Genomic DNA, 21,152 nt, shown 5'->3' on the forward strand with positions numbered 1-21,152 from the left:
ACCGATAATGAAATTACGAGACTCAATAATAATAAAAACGAAAAAAAAAAACGCAAAATGGTAACGATGTGAAGTGAAAGTAAATTTTCTTTTCATTCGACTCACAGACATCTCAAAGTATCCAATGTGCGAACAAAGGAATAAAATTAGATTTGAAATTGACCGCAGATCACATCATGCGAGATGCTATCGCAAATTGTTTCGTGCTTTACTGCTTTACGTTATACACCAAACGTTTTATTTATTGATTGCACTCTGCGTTCAATTTCATCGCCGACATTTTCATTTTACAGCTAATAAATGCGTGTGAGTCGTGCTCGGACCTGGAATGTAAAAAAAGCCGAAGAAAATTTAAAGAAAGTTGAGTGTTTTATACACGCAGAATTCACACGAATATTTTATGCGCATGCGCATTAAAAAAAAGAGTTAAATATTTATGAGTTGTATTACTTCCAAAGCGTTGATTACATCTAATTGTATTCAATTGCTATGGATGTATGAGTTTTTTTTATTGTTCTCGGGTTTGATTAGCAACGTCTTTGCGTTTTTGATGTACATTGATGAAGACGTAGATGCCTGCACGTAGAGTAGAACACCTTGAAGTAATATCGAAATCAACATAATTCAAACTTAATTAACGATCATTAACGACTCGCATCAAATGTACACAGCTGCAGATTATACAAGAGCTTTAAATTACATTGTTTTAGAGTTAAAGAATTAAAAATATATAATTAGAGGTTATTGTAGTTGCATATTTATAGAGGAATGTATGTTGGGTGGCATACGCTACAAAATGTTATATGAATCAGTAATTTTCGATGTATATTAAATGTTTGATGAAATAACTTGTTTAAATATATAAAGAAAAAGATGATATACTTTAGTTGAAGAATAATAAGTATATTAGGCCAAGGTTGTTTATTTTTAGCTTTGGCCCGCAACTTCATTCCGGTAGTGTTTAATAAAAATGTAATTTGTTTTTACTCTCTTGTTTTAGACATAGTATGTGTCAATTCTATCAAAAAGATTCGCAATTTTATTTTAAAGAAATTAATTATATAAAGAATTGCTAATAATGCACTTCAGCGCGCCATCTCGGATTCAACTATTTAACTATAACTATGATTGAATCTCAATGCCAACTTTTATCCTATAGTAAAGGGCTGTCTTTAGGGTTTTCCCGGCAATTATTCGAATTTTTCTCGACGTAAAAACCACCCTTGGACCTTAACAAATACTAAAAAAAAAGAATGGGCCAAATTGGTTTAGGCGTTGTTGAGTTATGCGCTTACCAACAGATTTTGCGATTTATTTTTATATTATAAATTTTACACCCTTTTAGTTATATTTTTGCGACAAAAAGTAGTCTGTTTGTTTCTCCTTAGTTACAAATAACTGTATACTAAAATTTATCAAACGTTCTTCATTAGTTTCGGTTTGAAAGCGCCACAAACAAACAAATAATTTGGAATCATACAGTTTTAACCTATTAATACATATTTTAACAACATTTTATGCTTTAGTTGCTTAAAAACTTAATAAAAACAGTAAATATAAAATATGATGCATGAAACGGTTGTTGGCCAACAATCAGTATAAATTTAATCCATCTAATAAGCACAATTTGAGTGTTGAAAGTAACAATTACACCTGCCGACACGTTTCCATCGAGTTTTTCGTCATCAGCCGCCAATAAAAACGACGTTTTTCGATTTTATTAGTACATGCACACAAAACCAGCGTGATTTACCTGTTTAATAATAGCTGTCGAATGTCGAATGGTGTTATTAACGATGCCGCAATCGCGAAAATTGTAAACTCAAATTTCGTCACAATTCTAAACTATTTTTTACTCCTTACTCCATACCCACTACCAGCATAATATTAATTATAACTTAATTCTGTGTTTAAGAGCATACGATTTAATTTTAATTCATTAATAATGCATTTAACTGCATTTAACATTAATGCTTGTGTGGTGATGTGCGTGTGGAAAGAAAAAGGTCAAAATTGCATGCGAGTGGCATGTAATTGCAAATGGCCGCGATTCGTCGCTCAACGGCCAATACCAAATTGAATATTAGTTTAAATGCCGCCGGACGACTTCAACGATGCCGCAATCATCATCGTGAGCAGCGGACAACGAGCAATGTTAGCTCTAAGCAAATAATATGAAGATAAAGGAGAAACTCATTCACACACAGAAGCAGCGGCGGCGCGCGCAAGCAAATAAAATTTATTTAAATTCATTGATGTTTTAAACGATGACATTAACATTCAACATCGGCAGAGTAATAAATTAGACATTAACATAAAATCCATGCATAAATAATTTTACTTAAAGTGTGATTACAGCAATACGTATATTAAATTTGTGTATATTTGGTTGCATAGATTTTTGTATTTTTTATGATATTATTATTAATTAGTTGTGTTTGCGCAGAATTTAATTTACGAGTAAAATAGTTTAATTAATTTTTATTTTGTTTTTGCATCAATTTTATGTTAATTTCCTTGAAATTCTTCTAAAAATCTCAATTTTAATAAAAATAAAAATAAGAAATACTAATTATCTACTTAAGCGGCATCTAGATTAAAATTATAGAAGTATTATTATGATTAAATCCCTATAATTACTTTAAACCCCTATTTTACACCCTTAAAGTTAATATTTTACAACAAATTTGCGTCTATTTGCTTTTCCTTCCTCAAAATTATTTCTATACCAAAATTTAACAAAATACGTTCAGTGGTTTATGCGTGAAAGCGACACAAATAAACAATAAATCCCAAACATGCATTTATAATGTCCATTCGCTATGATTTACTGCTTTAGATAATATTTAACACATTAATCATTGCATTAAAACGATTTTTAATGTTTTCTCGATTAAATACAATATTTAAAATGCATTTATTTGCCTGACCACGAGAAGTTTAATAAATTATCTCTTGTGAAACGGTCAAGGCTCATACAAGACGGAAAATTACCGCATGAACCTGCAATATGCATTAATTACACAGCCGTTAATTACATGCAAATATTTCTTTAAGGATTTTTACATTTTTTTTCACCTGTTAATAAAATTTTCGATTTAAATTAAAAAAATGTTAATAATGCACTTTAGCGCCATCTCGAATGAAATTATATAAACATAAGTATGATTAAATTGTCATATTAGTTTTTGTCTCTAATTTTACACCCTGTATATGAAATTTTTGCAACAAAAATAGCCTATTTGTTTTTCTCAAACAAAACTATTTCTATACCAAAATTTATAAAAATTGCTTCAGTGGGTTTTGTTTAAAAGCGTCACAAACATACAAACAAAATAATATTTGTTACTAGCTTTTGCCCACGACTTCGTCCCGTTAGTGTTTTATAAAAATGTCATTCGTTTTACTCTCTTCTATCAATAAGATTCGCAATTTTATTTTAAAGAACTTAATTATATAAAGAATTGCTAATAATTCACTTCAGCGCACCATCTCGGATTCAACTATTTAACTATAACTATGATTGATTCTCATTGCCAGCTTTTATCCTATAGAAAATGGCTGTATTTAGGGTTTTCCCGGCAATTATACAAATTTTTCTCGCCGTAAAACTATCCTTGTATTTTAACAAACATTTAAAAAAGAATTGGCCAAATTGGTCTAGGCGTTGTTGAGTTATGCGCTTACCAACAGATTTTGCGATTCATTTTTATATTATAGATGAAAAAAGGTTGTTGGCTTCTATTTGGCACGCCAAAACGCGTTGAATTATTTAACAATACTTTTGTTGTGCCTTGTTGTCTATTACTTAAGTATGCGACTTGCGATGCACTGCGCGACTATTTTCGAGACGTGTCTAACCGACTGCAAAGTTAATTGTGAATAAGTTGCATTCGCGGATTGCAAATTCAATTCAATTGAGATGTCACGAAAATTGAATAACAACACCGCTTGCGCGTCAGGAACAAAAGAGCGCTGAGTGTGATTCGCACGATGAATTCGCGCAACTGATGCTTCATTCTTTATTCTTCTTTCGTTCCGTTTTTGGATTCGTATTCGAATTTGGATTCGGGTTCATTCACAAAACAATAAAGCGCAACTATCGCAGGCGTCATCAGTGTTGTGACTCGCCAGCGACGATTTGTAATTTAATTTTAAGTGCGCCACAGCTTAAAACTACATAAAGTGAAAAGTTATGTTTATAAAAGAAAACAAAAAATGTAACACAACACAAGAGAATGAATAAAATTTAAGGCAAATGTAAATTTAGTTGCATAAGATAGAGATGTGGGTATAAAGTTGCACTGATTTAGTGTTTTGCTTCCTGCTCTTTAGTGGGAAACTTTGAAAGCAAAAAAATTGTTTTTTATTTTTATTTCTAAAATATTACAAGTTTTTTTTAAGCATCATACTTACAAGATGTAGAATTAAATTTTCTAGGGAACCATATTTTTGCTACTGCTGTATATTTAATATTTTGATAGATATTGCAATTTTATGCATTTTATTTATAACTAGCTATTGCCTGCAACTTCGTCCCGGTTGTGTTTAATAAAAATGTAATTCGTTTTTACTCTCTTGTTCTAGACATAGTATGTGTCAATTCTATCAATAAGATTCGCAATTTTATTTTAAAGAAATTAATTATATAAAGAATTGCTAATAATGCAATTCAGCGCGCCATCTCGGATTCAACTATTTAACTATAACTATGATTGAATCTCAATGCCAACTTTAATCCTATAGAAAAAGGCTGTCTTTAGGGTTTTCCCGGCATTATTCGAATTTTCCTCGCCGTAAAAACCATCCTTGGACTTTAGCGAACATTTTAAAAGAAGAATTGGCCAGCTAGGTTTATGCGTTGTTGAGTTATGCGCATACCAACAGATTTTGCGATTTATTTTTATATTATAGATAATGTTTTACACAATAAAAGCCTATAATTTACTGCAAAATTTTATATTACATAAACATTAATTATTATTAAGCATATATCAATAAACTATTTTTACATTTATGATGTTGTAATATCTTAATTCAAGATTCCACACTAAACTATAATAAAAATTATGATGAAATGCATGTATTTTTAATTCTAATACTTAGCAATTAGGCAAAACGAACAATTACGACTCTAAATCCGTTTTGCTTCTCTTCTGTTCTTTTGCCGCTTATTTCGACCATGACAACAATAAAATACTTATTTCCCAGGATTATTCTTCGGATTTCACATCGTTTTGTGTATATTCTTCATTTTTTTCTTTTTAAATCGCACACACGAAATTAAATGCAATCAAATGCAATAAAATGCAATTTTGCAATCGCTTGAATCGCACTCGAAGCACATCTGTCTAAATTACGCGCATGTGATGTTTATAAATAATTCTTGCAGGTTGTAACACGATGTCAATAGCAATAGTCAACAAGCGCATAATAATGAATAATGTACTTATATGATAATAAAACGTGTTCGTTGTTGTGTGTTGTGTCATAAACTTGACTTTCTTTTCGGTAGTTTTTCTGCGTTTTGATGCGCTGATGAATAAAATAGCAATTTGTAATATCGCAATCGGCGTAATCGAGCGCAGCGCGTCCGATCACAATGCATGCGCAGGTCAACAAACTCGACAATTAAACTAATTATTGTTTTACCAAGCGTAACGTAACGTAAGAAGGCAGGTATGCAGGGAGCATATGTTATAATGTATTGTAGTAAATGCAGAAAGTGATATTTTTGCACTTATAACTTAATTTTATATACAAAAAAAGAGAAAAAAGAGAATTTTAGACATTTTATAATTAAGTACAAAATTGTGAATTTTCAGGAAAAAAAATTATAAAAATGAATCGCAAAATATGTTGGTAAACGCATAACTCAACATCGCCTAGACCAAATGGGCCAATTATTTTTTTAAAATGTTCGTTAAAGTCAAAAGATGGTTTTTACGGCGAGAAAAATTTAAATAATTGCCGGGAAAACCCTAAAGACAGCCTTTTCTATAGGATAAAAGTTGGCATTGAGATTCAATCATAGTTATAGTTAAATAGTTGAATCGAAGATGGCGCGCTGAGGTGCATTATTAGCAATTCTTTATATAATTAATTTCTTTAAAATAAAATGGCGAATCTTATTGATAGAATTGACTCATACTATGTCTAGAACAAGAGAGTAAAAACGAATTACATTTTTATTAAAACTAGTAAAGAATAAAACATTATTTATAACATTTTTTAATAAATAATAATTATTATTTAACAATTTTTTGCGTTTTAATAAGAATTATAACTTATTTACAATTTCCATGATAAATAGTTTAAATAAATTCAGAATATAATTAAAACTATTCTATTTTCGTTTCCTAAGTAAAATCTATCTTTCTACAAAAAATTATCAAAATTGGTTCAGTCGTTTAGGCGTGAAACAAAAACAAACAAACAAAAAACTGATTTTTACTTCATTCAACCACAATATACCGCTCTATAACTGCAAATCTTTATTAATAAGTAAAACAAACAAAAACCAACAAAATAAATTTTATGCCACCAACTTACATTTTACTCTTTTTTACATTAAAATAATTTAATACTTTTCTATAAAACGAAAAGCGATTGATTTTTTTTTGCAATAAAATTACATAACACTAATATTAACTTTAAAACTTAATTGAAACGCTGTGGAGCGTTGACGACGCTGATTTTTAAACTTCGATTTTATCGCTTGTGCAAATCTTAAATGATTAAATGATTGCACATTACACAGTGCACAGCGCGCAGAAATTAAAATGTCCTCACACAAAGCACACAAAAGACCAGTACCAATAGTTTACTCAACACTCGATAAATTTATTAAAATATATACGTGCAGCAAATAAATAATTTGTGAAGTAGTACTATGTTGCAACTGGTGTTGTATCACATTCATCAATCAATGAAGACACGATTTAATTCGGATCAATAATTATCTTGGATGACGACGAACAAAGATGTATGACGAATAAGAAAATTAATAACTGCTGCAGACTACTTACTTTCTTTTCCTAGTGCTTTAATTGGTTTACAAGTGTTTATGGTGATAATAATAGTGCTGTAACTCATAATAAATTGTCATGCTTTGGTTTAAATGTTATTAGTTTACGTTGAACATGTGTTAGCGTGAAATAAATAGAACAAAACAAAGTAAAACAATGTATAACAGTGATTTATTTTATTGTCAAGTGGTAACTTGTTCATAACTTATGTAATTGTTAGAAAATCTTTTCTTTCATGTGTTTTAAGGTTAAATTTAATTAATAATTGTTAGTATAGGTAAATTTTCTACTTTTTTATCAATAAAGAACATGTTTTGTTGTTTTTTAGCAGCAAGTACAAAAATTTTTGTAAAAAAATCGCAAAATCTGTTGGTATGCGCATAACTCAACAACGCCTACACCAATTTGGCCAATTATTTTTTTAAATGTTTGTTAAAGTCCAAGGATAGTTTTTACGGCGAGAAAAATTCGAATAATTACCGGGAAAACCCTAAAGACAGCCCTTTCCTATAAGATAAAAGTTGGCATTGAGATTCAATCATAGTTATAGTTAAATAGTTGAATCCGAGATGGCGCGCTGAAGTGCATTGTTAGCAATTCTTTATATAATTAATTTCTTTAAAATAAAATTGCGAATCTTATTGATAGAATTGACACATACTATGTCTAGAACAAGAGAGTAAAAACGAATTACACTTTAATTAAACACTACCGGGTCAAAGTCGCGGGCAAAAGCTCTTCTAATATAAAATATATTTTGAGGTTAAATTTATGATACATGTAAATATTTCTAGTAGTAAATCCTATTTATAGATGTCACTAATTCTCTTTTCTCATTACTTGTGGCGATAAGGAAGAAGAAGTAATTTCATTTTGTTAGATAAACAAGCGTTTTATAGCGGCAGTCACTTTCAGTTTTATTAAGTTTATGAATTATTGCGTTGTATAACTGCATTATCTAAATTTCATGGTTATTTCGCCGCAATTAAAGGCCTCGCATTCGCCACCAACGCTGACGAATGTCAGACGGAACAACAAATTGAGCGGAACATGTGTTGAGTTTCTCGCTCATCGATCACCGAAAGCGATCAGAAGTACATCATATACTTGTGTGTAACTACATAATAAATGTGCGAATATGAAGGTGCTCATCTTCGACGCGTCTTCAAGGTATATCCTGTTGCGCTCGAAGTAAACGTAAAAGGATAATTGCGTTTGAGGTCGTTAAATTTATTAAAAGTCTATTGGAAGATATAAAAACGATTTAATTTTGAACATGAAAAAATGTTTTTTTGTTGTTAATTTGGAAAATAACCTTAAAAATGTACTAGAAGGTAATTTAATGTGCTGAAGAGTAAATTGGGTTGCATTTTTAATTGGAAATGAAATTGAATAATTAAGAATATAGTATTACTTTAGTAGGTATTTGATAAACATGATTTAATTAATAATAATTATTAGCAATGTTTAGTTTTTTATGGTAAATAACTTTAAATATTCATAAACAATTAAAATTTATTAAAAACTACCTTTTCCTCGTGACTCCGTCTCGTCTGGGTAATAAAAATGTAATTCGTTTGTCCTCTCTTGTCCTAGACATAGTATGTGTCAATTCTAACAATAAGATTCGCAATTTTATTTTAAAGAAATTAATTATATAAAGAATAGCTAATAATGCACTTCAGCGCGCCATCTCGGATTCAACTATTTAACTATAACTATGATTGAATCTCAATGCTAACTTTTATCCTATAGAAAATGGCTGTCTTTGGGGTTTTCCCGGCAAATATTCGAATTTTTCTTGTCGTAAAAACCATCCTTGGACTTTAACAAACATTAAAAAAAAAGAATTGCCCAAATTGGTTTAGGCGTTGTTAAGTTATGCGCATACCAACAGATTTTGCAATTTTTTTATATTATAGAGAATAAAAAAAATCGAAATAATTAAAAAAAACTAATATTTCGTTAATATTTTTATTAAAGCAGTTTTAAGTTGGGAACAAATTGGCATGCAAGTAAACTTGGTTGCATACCTTTTAAAGATAATAGTTTAATTATAATGTTAAAATTATTACACGCTGTCAATATGCATAAAATAAACGCATTTTATTAAAAATAAAATTGTTTATTAATAGCTCCCACATTAGACTCGCGTAAAAATAAAACATTAAACGTGAATTCACGTTTATAACAATCTGAAGGTTTTTGTATCTCGGCAAATCCATTTCGCATTAATCGACGGATATCAAGTCTTAAGAACATAATTACAGTCCATCTTTCATTAACCAACAATTACAAAGCATTTATTTTTACACTTTTAAAGCAAACCGGAAGCAATTAACAAACAAAAAATATTAATAAATTAATATAACAATATTATTAACATTAAAACATTAAAAGCATTTGCAAAAAACATAAATTTATGCTTATGAAAAGATTGAGTGTGATTTTGAGATTGAGATTAATAATTGTTGACACGGTGATCTACAATTAAGTGGTGTTTGCGTAGTAGGTACGAGTATACGAATGAATTTGAGTTTTCGCCGTTTCGGTCCGCTGAAGACCACTTGCACTTACCTGTGCGCCGTGCGCTGATGATGATGATGCGAGAGAAAGGGGACCCGCGCCATGCCAGCCAAGGTTCATCTCTTCGTATAAAAGATGCGCGCCGAACGCTGCAAGCATCGAGTCACCTTTGACCAGCTCGAAGAAGACGGTAGCAAGCCAAGCAGTGGCAAAGTGCACTGCAAGTGGAAACCAATAAACATGAAGGTGTGCATAAAATAAAAAAAAGTGAAAAAAGTGAAAAAATGTGTTTTTAACTAAAATTTAAAAAAATTATTAAATAAATAATTAATAATAAAATATTTTGTTTTAGGTCTTTGTTTGTGTGTTAATCTTGGCTGTGGCCACAGCCCATGGAGGATTTAGCGGCTGGTCTAGCGGCGGTGGAGGCGGTGGTTATGGCGGCGGCGGCGGTGGATGGAAATCCAGCGGAGGAGGCGGTGGATGGTCTTCAGGCGGCGGAGGCGGTTGGAAATCCAGTGGTGGTGGCGGCGGTTGGTCCGGCGGTGGCGGTGGCGGCGGATGGAAATCCGGTGGAGGTGGAGGTGGATGGTCCGGCGGTGGCGGCGGAGGTCAAACCGTGAAAATTATCAAAATCATCGTCCCGTCCAGCGGTGGTGGTGGACATGGAGGCGGTGGATGGCAATCAGGCGGAGGCGGCGGCGGATGGCAGTCTGGAGGCGGTGGAGGTGGATGGAAATCCGGCGGAGGTGGCGGATGGTCTTCCGGCGGCGGTGGTAGTGGATGGTCATCGGGTGGCAGTGGAGGCGGATGGAAAATCAGCAGCGGCGGCGGTGGCGGAGGATGGAAATCCGGCGGAGGTGGAGGATGGTCTTCGGGCGGCGGTGGCGGTGGATGGAAAAGCGGCGGAGGTGGCGGTGGCGGTTGGTGGTAATCAACTGGAAACCCAAAACCCAAAACCGTGAAAGATGAGTGATATTTTTTTTTTAACTTGCATGGAACCAACACAAAAAAAAAAAGATTAAATTATTGAAAATGTGTGTAAATAATAATCATTTGTAAAATTGTACAAAAAAATGTAAAAACATATTTAATAAAAACTTTAATTTTAATTTTAGTTTTTTTTTTGGTCAAAGTTCTCATTATTTGCATTTTTATTTTATTTTATAGACTGGAAAACATCGTTGAACTTGAAACATGATAACTTATCGAGTTATTATTAATTAATTTATTCATGTTCAATGATAACACATTATTTTCCATAATAAAGATTCATAATTAATATGAAAGTTGCAGTTTTCATAATTCAGTTGAATATTGGTATTATGTGCAACACAACAGATGTAAAATGTCAATAATTAATATTTTAGTTGCGATTGTTTTGATTTTAATTTTTGTTAAATTTGTTTTTTGGGTTTTGAGTTATCGTGATCGTCTTGCAAAATGGCGACAATTTCCTGGGTCAACTTCATGGCCTGTTATTGGACATTCTTTGGAATTTAAAACACCAAAAGGTAAAAGAAATTTATTTATTGCTATTTTGGATTAAATTCAAAATAACAATATAATATTTATTATTATTTGTTTTATTATTATTATTATTATTATTATTATTATTCCTATTATTATTATTATCATTATTATAAAATGTTCAGGCGCAAGCTCCACCCCGTGACTAAAATCCGTGACTAAAGTATTTTAGTCACGATCATGGCCGTCCGTGTTTAAAGTACTACTTTTTGTGAAAAATTGGCGCTTTAAAAATGAAAATAAAAAAAATCTTTTAAAATCGAGTACAACTTAACTTATAATAACAAATCAAATAAAAATTGGTTAAAATTAAATTTTGAAGTTTTTATCCTATAATTTTGGTTTTATTTACTATTACTAACCTTACTACAAGATTTTTGTATGTTTGGTTGCAGATATTTTACCACAAGCTTTGAAATATCAAAAACAATATGGTTTGACATTCCGTGTCCAACTCGGAAAAGTCCACACTTTATTCACGGCAGATCCACGTTTAAGCGAAATAATCACAACCTCACATACGTTAATCAAAAAATCGCTCGGTGTAACCTTCATGCGCAACTGGCTTGGAGAAGGATTAATCACCGCAGACAATCCAAGATGGAAGATACACCGTCGCCTCATCACTCCGACATTTCACTTTAAAATCTTGGAGGATTTCGTGCCGATATTCAATAAAAACGCTAAACATCTAGTGAATTTCATGAAAGACAACCGAATGAATGAAGAATTCGATGTTTATGAAGATATTGTGTTGTGTTCATTGGACGCCATCTGTGGTAAGATACAAACACTACATTTTTATTTATTTTTATATTTATTATACGCATTATTATTAGAAACTGCGATGGGAATCTCAATTAATGCGTTAAAAGATGGAAATCAGTCTAATTACGTGAAAAGTGTTAAATTCATGGGTAAAATCCTTATGAGACGCTCATTTTCCTTCTGGAAACAGTACGACTTCCTGTTTAATATGTCATCCGAACGCAAACAAGAATTAAAAATGATAGATCACATCCGTAAAATTACCGACAGCGTAATTAAAACCAGAACTGAAGAGTTTCGCGACAGAAACAACAAAAAAAGTGAGGATTATTTAGGAAGGAAGAAGCACGAAGCATTTTTAGATCATTTGTTAGCTGAATTGGAACAAAATGGCGGAATAATGTCCCATCAAGAACTGCGAGAGGAAGTAGACACGTTTATATTCTCCGTAAGTCAAAATACAACAAAAAATAACCTCAAAATTAATGTTTGCTTTAATTTTTAATTTTTAGGGTCATCATACTGTATCTTCAGCTATATCTTTTGCTATTCACTTCTTGACAAAGCATCAAGATATCCAACAACGTGTCTACGATGAAATAATTCAAGTTTATGGGTCAGAAAGTGAATTAACCTTTGATAAACTAGCAGAATTGAAATATTTAGAGTTGGTTATTAAGGAAACATTGAGGTTATGTCCGTCAGTTCCGTTACACTCACGTGTCATGACAGAAGACGTCCATTTTGGTATAAAAATATAAAATTAATTAATATTTATTTAATTTATTTAAATTGTTTTTTTTTTGTTAATTTTTAGATGGAAAAATTATTCCGAAGGGAGTGCATGTTGTTTTGTTTCTTTATGGTTCTCACAGGAATGATAAAATTTTTAAGAATCCAGAACAATTTGATCCTGATCGATTTTTAGATGATGATTTAACGAAAAATGCATTGTTTGCTTATTTACCGTTTAATGCAGGTCCTAGGAATTGTATTGGGCAAAGATACGCAATGACAAAGATGAAGTGCATTCTGAGTATACTTTTGAAAGAATTTAAGTTTACTAAGGACGAGAATTTTGAAATTCAACCGATTGCTGAAGGTGTACTGAAAAGCATCAATGGAGTTCGTGTAAAAATTGAACTTCGCTAAACTAGTATATTACGATATTTTTTCTACTTCCACTCTATTTCCACGTTTTGCTTGTTGTATTTGAACTTTTTTATAAACTTTGAGCTGCGTTTGCACACTACTCAAAAATTTAAGGTTATAAATACATGCGAATTGGTTTGACTCTCGGCGCATGGCATATCATATGGTGTTGTGTTGCACCGTAAGCAAATACACAAGCTCTAACCCGTGACTAAAGCCCGTGACTAAAGTACTTTAAAATTTGTGTATTTTAAAACTTTTTTATAAAACTAAAAGTCTGTCAGTCAGTCAATAGGCAAATGCGCAGACGCAAACTCCAATCCGTATCTAAAACCCGTGACTAAAGTACTTTAGTCACATCTTTGGCCGTTCGTGTTCAAAATACAACTTTTTGTCTCTAAAAACCGTGAAAAAAGTCACGCTTTAAAGGTGGAAGTAGAAAATAAATATTTACTTTCTAATTTGTTTAAGTTAAGTTTAAGGCTTAAACTTTAAGCAAAGAATGTCAAACATAAAATTATAATTACATCACAACACTAATTTTAAATTTGGAAATTGAAATTGAAATAAATGGTTTAATTGCGTACAAATTGAATATAATACGAGTTCTTTATCTTTGACTTTTGTTTACTTTTATGTGTTTTACATGCTTTATTTCTTTCGCAATGTTTGATAAACTCGTATGTTCATTTAAAGCAGAATAAAAGTATTCTTAATGAATGAATGAAGTTCATATCAATGCATTATATTATATTATTATTGCACTTTGACACAATTAGTTAATGCGATTAATCTTAATTATGAACGTTCAGTATATTTCCATTGATTAAGTCTTGAAGTTCAGTAGTTTCAATAGCGAACATTTGAACGTCGATCAACAAGGCAACAATAATGTCGTTTCTTGCCATTTTAATTTCTACGGTTTTCGTTTTACTATTTGTTAAGTTTCTAACCTGGTTTTTGAGTTATCGAGATCGTATTAAGAAATGGAAAGAGTTTCCGGGCCCGAATGCTTTGCCGTTGATTGGAAATTCGGAAGGATTTAGGAATGCAAAAGGTAAAAATTAATAATATAGTAATTATTGTACAAAATAGTGATTGAGTGAGAAAGCAAAATTTACATTTAATAAATTTTTGTATAAACATCAATAACTTTATTTGAGACAAGCTTTGGCCCGCGACTTCGTCCCGATAGTGTTTAATAAAATGTAATTCGTTTTTATCCACTTGTGCTAGACATAGTATGTGTCTATTCTATCAATAAGATTCGCAATTTTATTTTAAACAAATTAATTATATAAAGAATTGCTAATAATGCCCTTCAGCGCGCCATCTCGGATTCAACTACTTAACTATAACTATGATTAAATCTCAATGCCAACTGTTATCCTATAGAAAAGGACTGTCTTTAGGGTTTACCTGGCAATTATTCGAATTTTTCTTGCCGTAAAAACCATCCTTGGACTTTAACAAACATTAAAAAAAAAGAATTGGCCAAATTGGTCAAGGCGTTATTGAGTTATGCGCTTACCAACAGATTTTGCAATTTATTTTTATATTTTAGATTAAATCGTTTATAAATAAAGTTGTAACTAGTGTATATTTTTTCTAGATCTTCTACCAAACGCAATCGAATGCCAAAAACAATATGGCTTAACATATCGTGTGCAATTAGGCCTGAATAATTTTCTAATAACAGCAGATCCAAGATTAAACGAAATTGTAGCCACGTCACACACACTTCTTCAAAAGTCACTAGCAATCAAATTCCTAAAAGTCTGGCTGGGAAGTGGAATGATAACCTCCGAGAATCCAACATGGCGCATACACCGCCGCCTCATTACTCCAACATTCCATTTCAAAATTCTCGAAGATTTCGTGCCAACTTTCAATAAGAATGTCAAACATCTTGTAGATGTTTTCAAAGCAAATCGATTGAATCAAAGATTTGATGCATACGAAGACATTTTACTGTGTTCATTAGACGCTATTTGTGGTAAGATTTTTAACATTAACATTATTTAAACATTACTTAGTTTTTGCATGTGATTTCATTTATGGAGTTTTCAGTAAAAATGTAATTAATTTTTATTTTCTTGTTCAAGACCTAATATGTGTCAATTACATCAAAAAGATTCGTAATTTTATTTTTTTAATGAACATAAAAGCTTATAATGCATGTTAGCGCCACTAGTATTCAATTATTCAACTATAACTATGATTGAATTGCTTTACAATTTTCATTCATTATTTAACACCTTTTAAATCGTAATTTTTAATATTTTAATAATAATTCTGCTATTCTGGATGTAAATGAATCCAAAAAGTCATAGATCATCAAAATTTCTCCAGTCGTTCTTGAGTTATAAACGCTGTAACTAACACGACGTTGTTATATGTACATATAGATAAAAATACTATAAATGTTTTATTTTTATTTTAAAGAAACTGCAATGGGAGTCTCAATCCACGCATTAAGAGACAGAAATCAACCGGATTACGTTGAAAGTATTAAATCCTTAGGCCGACTATCAATTGAAAGATCATTATCATCATGGAAACAGTATCATTTTCTATTCGGCATGTCCGTTGAACGGGAACAAGAAGTAAAAATGATGAATCACATCCAAAAGTTAACAAATCATATGATAGAAACTCGAGAAGCAGCGCTTTTTAATAAAAGCGCACCAGAAATTAATGATAATTCTGAAACAAAAAAACGCGTTGCGTTTTTGGATCATTTGTTGTTAGCCATAGACAAAAACGACAAACTTATGTCGAAACAAGAGTTGGAGGAAGAAGTAACAACGTTTCTTTTCGCTGTAAGTCAAGTTATTTATGTTTCAACTAACTAACAGTTAAAATTTTAATTTTTTAAATTTTATATTAGGGTCATGATACTGTTGCGTCTGCAACATCTTTCGCTCTTTATTACTTGGCAATGCATCCAGATATGCAACAACGAGCACACGAAGAAATCTTGGAAGTGTACGGCTCAGAAACTGAATTGACTTTTGATAAACTAGCAGATTTAAAATATTTAGATGCTGTTATTAAGGAAACATTGAGGTTATGTCCATCAGTGCCTATACATTCACGTGTCATGACAAATGATTTACCTTTTGGTAAGTTATATTTTTTACTATTTTTGAAATGTTTCTTATTTTAATCACAGCGTGCGTTGTTTTATAGACATGTCTGCCTAAGCACACGCTATAAAAAGAAAATATTCGTATATTAAGTAACAAGTGCGCTAAACAGCCCTTTATCCACGTTTAGCAATGAGATGAGATATGATATTTTTCCTACTTTCACTTTTTTTAAGATTTTGCATTTGAACTTTTGTATTTGTAAGCTTCTCTCCGTGACTGAAGCCCGTGTATAATATTCTTTAGCCACGGTCTTGGCCGTCCGTGTGTAAAATACTACTTTTTGTGTCTCAAAACCGTAGAAAAAGTCGCACTATGATGCAAAAATAGAAAAACAATTTACTAAATGATACAATATACAAAATGATTAGATTTAACTTAACTTAACGAAATATTTTTAATAATATCATTTTTTTTACGTTTTTTGTTCCTTTTAGATGGTAAAATCATCCCTAAAGGAGTTCATGTTGTTTTGTTTCCATATGGTTCACATAGAAACGAAAAACTGTTTCCAAATCCGGAACAATTCGATCCTGACCGATTTTTAGACAAAAATTACGCCAAAGAAGTCTTGTTTGGTTATTTACCATTTAATGCCGGTCCGAGGAATTGTATCGGACAAAAATACGCAATGATTGCTATGAAGTGCTTCATGGGAGAGTTGTTGAAAGAGTTCAAGTTTACCAAAGATGAACATTTTAAAATTCAACCAGTTGCTGAAGGTGTACTCAAGAGCATGAATGGTGTTTGGCTTACAATTGAAAAGCGCGATTGATAAATAGTTATAAATAATAATAAATAACGTATACTATAATAATTTATCCTAATTTTGCAGATCGCAACAGCTTATATTGTTATAAACACGGTTTCTTAATTTGAAAATAAATAAATCCAAACTATAATTCTTTGTTATAGTTTATTAAGTATCAAGTGGCTAAACGGGAGTTTTATTTACGAGGTTGATTGAGGGCGAGGCTAGCAAACGTTTAATCAATCGAGTCTTTAACAACGTTTGGCCACGTGATGTTTACGTTATTTTTTCTACTTTCACTCTAGTTTCACATTGAGGTTTTTGTATTTTAACTTTTGAATATTAAATTATCGAAATTTGCTCGCACACTACTATCAAATATAACGTTATGAATACTAGAGACCGACGGAAATTTCGGTTTCGGTTTCGGCCAGTTTCGGCCAAGAATTCGAGTTTCGGCTTCAGTTTCGGTTTCGGCCAAAAATGGCCGAAACTTTCGGCCGCACCGAAACTCACTTTTCGTGAATTGTCGTGCGTCGCTCGGTTAACTTCGCGGCTAATGGCGGTCGTTACTTGCCATCTTAGTTCGCTCATATTAATACTACATTAAGTATCAAGTGACTAAACGAGGACTTTACTCACGAAATGGATTATGTATCTAAAAAACGTGGAAAAACTGGCGATGTGTAGGTAAAAGTAGAAAAATATGTTTATGTAAATTAGTTTCGGTTTCGGCCGAAACTGATTGCAGGGCCGAAATTTCGGTTTCGGTTTCGGTTTCGGCTAAAATTCACTTTCGGTCGTACTCTAATGAATACCATACTGCGCGCCGGGCCATGTGACGCGTCGAGACATATCGCGTTGCTCCGACACGAGCAACAGCAGCGCCTGCTTTGACGTATTTGACTGACGTCGCACGGCATTGCATATGGTCTTGTCCTACACCGTAGGCAATTGCGCAGGCGCTTTCTCCGTCCCGTGCATAATGCAAGTACATAATGAATATTATGTACGGCTTGGCCGTCCATATATAAAGTACCACTTTTTGTGTCTACAAACTGTAGAAAAATTAGTGCTTTATAGATGAAAGTAGAAAAATATTCTTTTGGGCCATTAATTGAATTGCAATGTGCTCTTTTCTTCACTTTTTATGTTTCATTAGTGTTAATTACAAAATTATTACTCTGTAACTTTTTAATTAATATGATAAGACAAATGTGAGTAGACAATGAACCATTACATTTCTAAAACATACAACAAATGAATTATTACTGTATAAATCACGATAGCCTATATTATTAAAGAAAAGATCACAAAATCCACTCATTACTTTCTGCGTGCCCAGTAACCAAACAATTCATACACAATCATCCACTACCGATTTATTTAGTTTACGAAATACTAACAAGTCATGCCATGAGAATTAATTTCGTATCCAAGGTCAACTACTTCATCAACACATACTACCAACGTATTATTTAATACAAGCATCATTACATAATACTAAAAATATAAACAAAACCAGTTTTTTATAACAAAAAAAATTTTTTTTTTCATCATTCTTCTCATTTCTCTTCAAATGTTATTACCTACAAACAACAATAATTAATTTTATTTTACTCTATTTATAACAAATTCTATGTTTGTTTATAATACACACACTCTCTCCAAAAAATGCCTCGTCATCCACTCGATTTAATTCTGATGACTTGCTCTCAGACATCCCAATCAAACCTGATAACGTGCCTCCTATTACAACACCGTTGATTTTTGCGTAAACTTTTTTCACGACTATAAAATAAACTACGCGCGAAATTTGTTGTTAGTTAACCAACGAACACTCAAGCCAACGGATATAACTCATTACATTTCACAAGGCTACAAAGTTAATCAGGTTAATAAGTTCAACTTAGTAATAAAAATGTCGACGTTAGGCATCTTAGTGTTTGCCTTTTGGTCGATAGTGTTTTATAAATTCGTGAATTGGTTCCTAAAACGAAGAGCACTCTTCAAAAAGATTGAATATCTTCCTGGACCCAAAGCGTATCCTCTGGTAGGAAGCGTGTTTAATATAAAATCATGTGAAGGTTAGTAAAATCCATTCACTTTGAGGTTATGGTTATTTTCAACCTGAAAATTTGTTTTGTTTAGATTTATTGCCGGTGTTGATGCAAAATCAACAAAAGTATGGATTAACTTACAAAATGCAGCTGGGACCTGATCCCTATGTCTTCACATCGGATCCGAAGTTGATGGAAGCATTGACTTCTTCAAGCACACAAATAACCAAATCACAAGCGTATAAATTCCTGAAAAACTGGTTGGGTGACGGATTAGTTTCCGCAGCGAATCCCAGATGGCGTGCGCATCGCCGCATGATTACTCCATCCTTTCATTTTAACATTCTGAAAGATTTCCTCCCGGTGTTTTATAAAAACGAGTGCAATTTAGTTGAGCATTGGAAGAAAGCTCTGGGTAATGATACGAAGTTGATTGATGTGTTCGCTGATGTCTCCAGTTGTGCTTTGGATATTATCTGTGAGACTGCAATGGGTTTATCGGTGAATGCTCTCAAGGAAGGTGAACAGTCCAAGTATATGAAAAGCGTGCGATTTTTAGGTCGTACAGTCATAGAAAGAACTTTTTCGTTCTGGATGAGATTTGACGCCCTCTATCGGTTTTCGCATTGGTACAAAGTTGAAATGGACAGCGTGGGCCAGGTGAAATCTACTACAAAGGATGTGATTAAGAGGAAACGCATCGAGGTGCATGCAAATGGCAAACCAATTAGAAGTGAGAGTGATATTGGGGCTAAGAAACGTATGGCATTTTTGGATTACATGATTACAGCCGCGAAAGAAAATGGAAGCACAATGACTGATTTAGAATTAAGCGAAGAAGTCGATACAATTATTTTCGCTGTAAGTTTAATTTTAAAGGTTAAATTAGGTTAGATTTACAATGTGTTATATTATAGGGTCATGACACTACTGCTACTACATCATCTTTTGCTCTGTATTATCTCGCTGCCAATCCGGAAGTACAACAAAAAGTCTACGAAGAAGTTATAAGTATGCCGGATGAGAACATAACCTATGATCAGTTAGCTAACCTCAAATATCTTGAGATGGTTATTAAGGAGACCATGAGGATTATGCCAACGATTCCGATGTTTTTCCGGCAATTGACTGATGATGTTGTTTTTGGTAAGTCTTAAGTCCTAAATCTTACCTATAAATAATTAAATTACTAAATATAACCTAATATAATTGATTTATGTAGATGGTCATCACTTCCCGAAGGGATTGAACATGGCTTGTTTCGTTTATGGTTCACACGTCAATCCGGATGTGTTTGAGCAACCGGAAAAGTTTATTCCGGAGCGTTTTACGATCGAAAACATGAACAAAAGGCATCCGTTTGCGTATATTCCGTTTAGTGCTGGGCCACGTAATTGTATTGGGCAGAAATTTGCAATGGTGGAGATGAAGTCTATGCTGGCTGTTCTAGTCAGACATTTTAAATTCACTAAAGCGGCGGGTGTAGATATACATCCGATTGCGGAAGGTGTTATGAAGAGTACCAATGGGGTGCAGATATTGGTGGAGACAAGGAAATAAAAATTAGATAATTTTACTTATGAAGTGATTGTACAATGTTTGTATGTGTAATTTTATAGGTTATAAAAAATATATTCTTATATTCTATAATATAAAAATTAATCGCAAAATCTGTTGGTAAGTGCATAACTCAACAACGCCTACACCAATTTGGCCAATTCTTTTTTTTTTAATGTTTGTTAAATTCCAAGGATGTTTTTTACGGCGAGAAAAATTTGAATAATTGCCGGGAAAACCCTAAAGACAGCCCTTTTCTATAGGATAAAAGTTGGCATTGAGATTCAATCATAGTTATAGTTAAATAGTTGAATCCGAGATGGCGCGCTGAAGTGCATTATTAGCAATTCTTTATATAATTAATTTCTTTAAAATAAAATTGCGAATCTTATTGATAGAATTGACACATACTATGTCTAGAACAAGAGAGTAAAAACAAATTACATTTTTATTAAATACTACCAGGACGAAGTCGCGGGTAAAATTAATATTAAAAAAGAACGGTTGTTTGTAAAGTAGGTTTACGATCGAGATGTTTACGTGATAACGTCTTATTGGTGATATAAGTTTTTTGTTGCAATTGTTGTAACACTTCACTTGCACTTCACATTTTGTTTTACTGTTAAACATT

The 21,152-nt window shown here is 32.3% G+C and overlaps 3 protein-coding genes across 3 annotated transcripts; all 3 read left to right on the forward strand.

The window, feature by feature from the left end:
• Positions 1-9,689: 9,689 nt before the first annotated feature.
• Positions 9,690-10,666, forward strand: LOC135795572 (loricrin-like). The gene is made up of 2 exons (XM_065307287.1): positions 9,690-9,800; positions 9,907-10,666. Exons 1-2 carry the CDS (start codon positions 9,690-9,692, stop codon positions 10,486-10,488), a joined length of 693 nt encoding a protein of 230 aa, XP_065163359.1. The 3' UTR covers positions 10,489-10,666.
• A 181-nt stretch (positions 10,667-10,847) lies between these two features.
• On the forward strand, positions 10,848-13,594 carry LOC135795323 (cytochrome P450 4C1-like). The gene is made up of 5 exons (XM_065306963.1): positions 10,848-11,068; positions 11,480-11,863; positions 11,924-12,300; positions 12,365-12,599; positions 12,670-13,594. Exons 1-5 carry the CDS (start codon positions 10,903-10,905, stop codon positions 13,002-13,004), a joined length of 1,497 nt encoding a protein of 498 aa, XP_065163035.1. The 5' UTR covers positions 10,848-10,902; the 3' UTR covers positions 13,005-13,594.
• A 231-nt stretch (positions 13,595-13,825) lies between these two features.
• Positions 13,826-20,548, forward strand: LOC135795574 (uncharacterized). The gene is made up of 9 exons (XM_065307290.1): positions 13,826-14,061; positions 14,617-15,000; positions 15,450-15,826; positions 15,895-16,129; positions 16,591-16,926; positions 18,653-18,991; positions 19,056-19,825; positions 19,882-20,110; positions 20,187-20,548. Exons 1-9 carry the CDS (start codon positions 13,896-13,898, stop codon positions 20,522-20,524), a joined length of 3,174 nt encoding a protein of 1,057 aa, XP_065163362.1. The 5' UTR covers positions 13,826-13,895; the 3' UTR covers positions 20,525-20,548.
• Positions 20,549-21,152: the final 604 nt, after the last annotated feature.

This window comes from Atheta coriaria, unplaced genomic scaffold (assembly GCF_025399875.1).
Source record: "Atheta coriaria isolate IRGN ID8LTWV9N9 unplaced genomic scaffold, Caltech_Dcor_3.1 hic_scaffold_7_pilon, whole genome shotgun sequence".
NCBI lineage: Eukaryota > Metazoa > Arthropoda > Insecta > Coleoptera > Staphylinidae > Dalotia > Dalotia coriaria.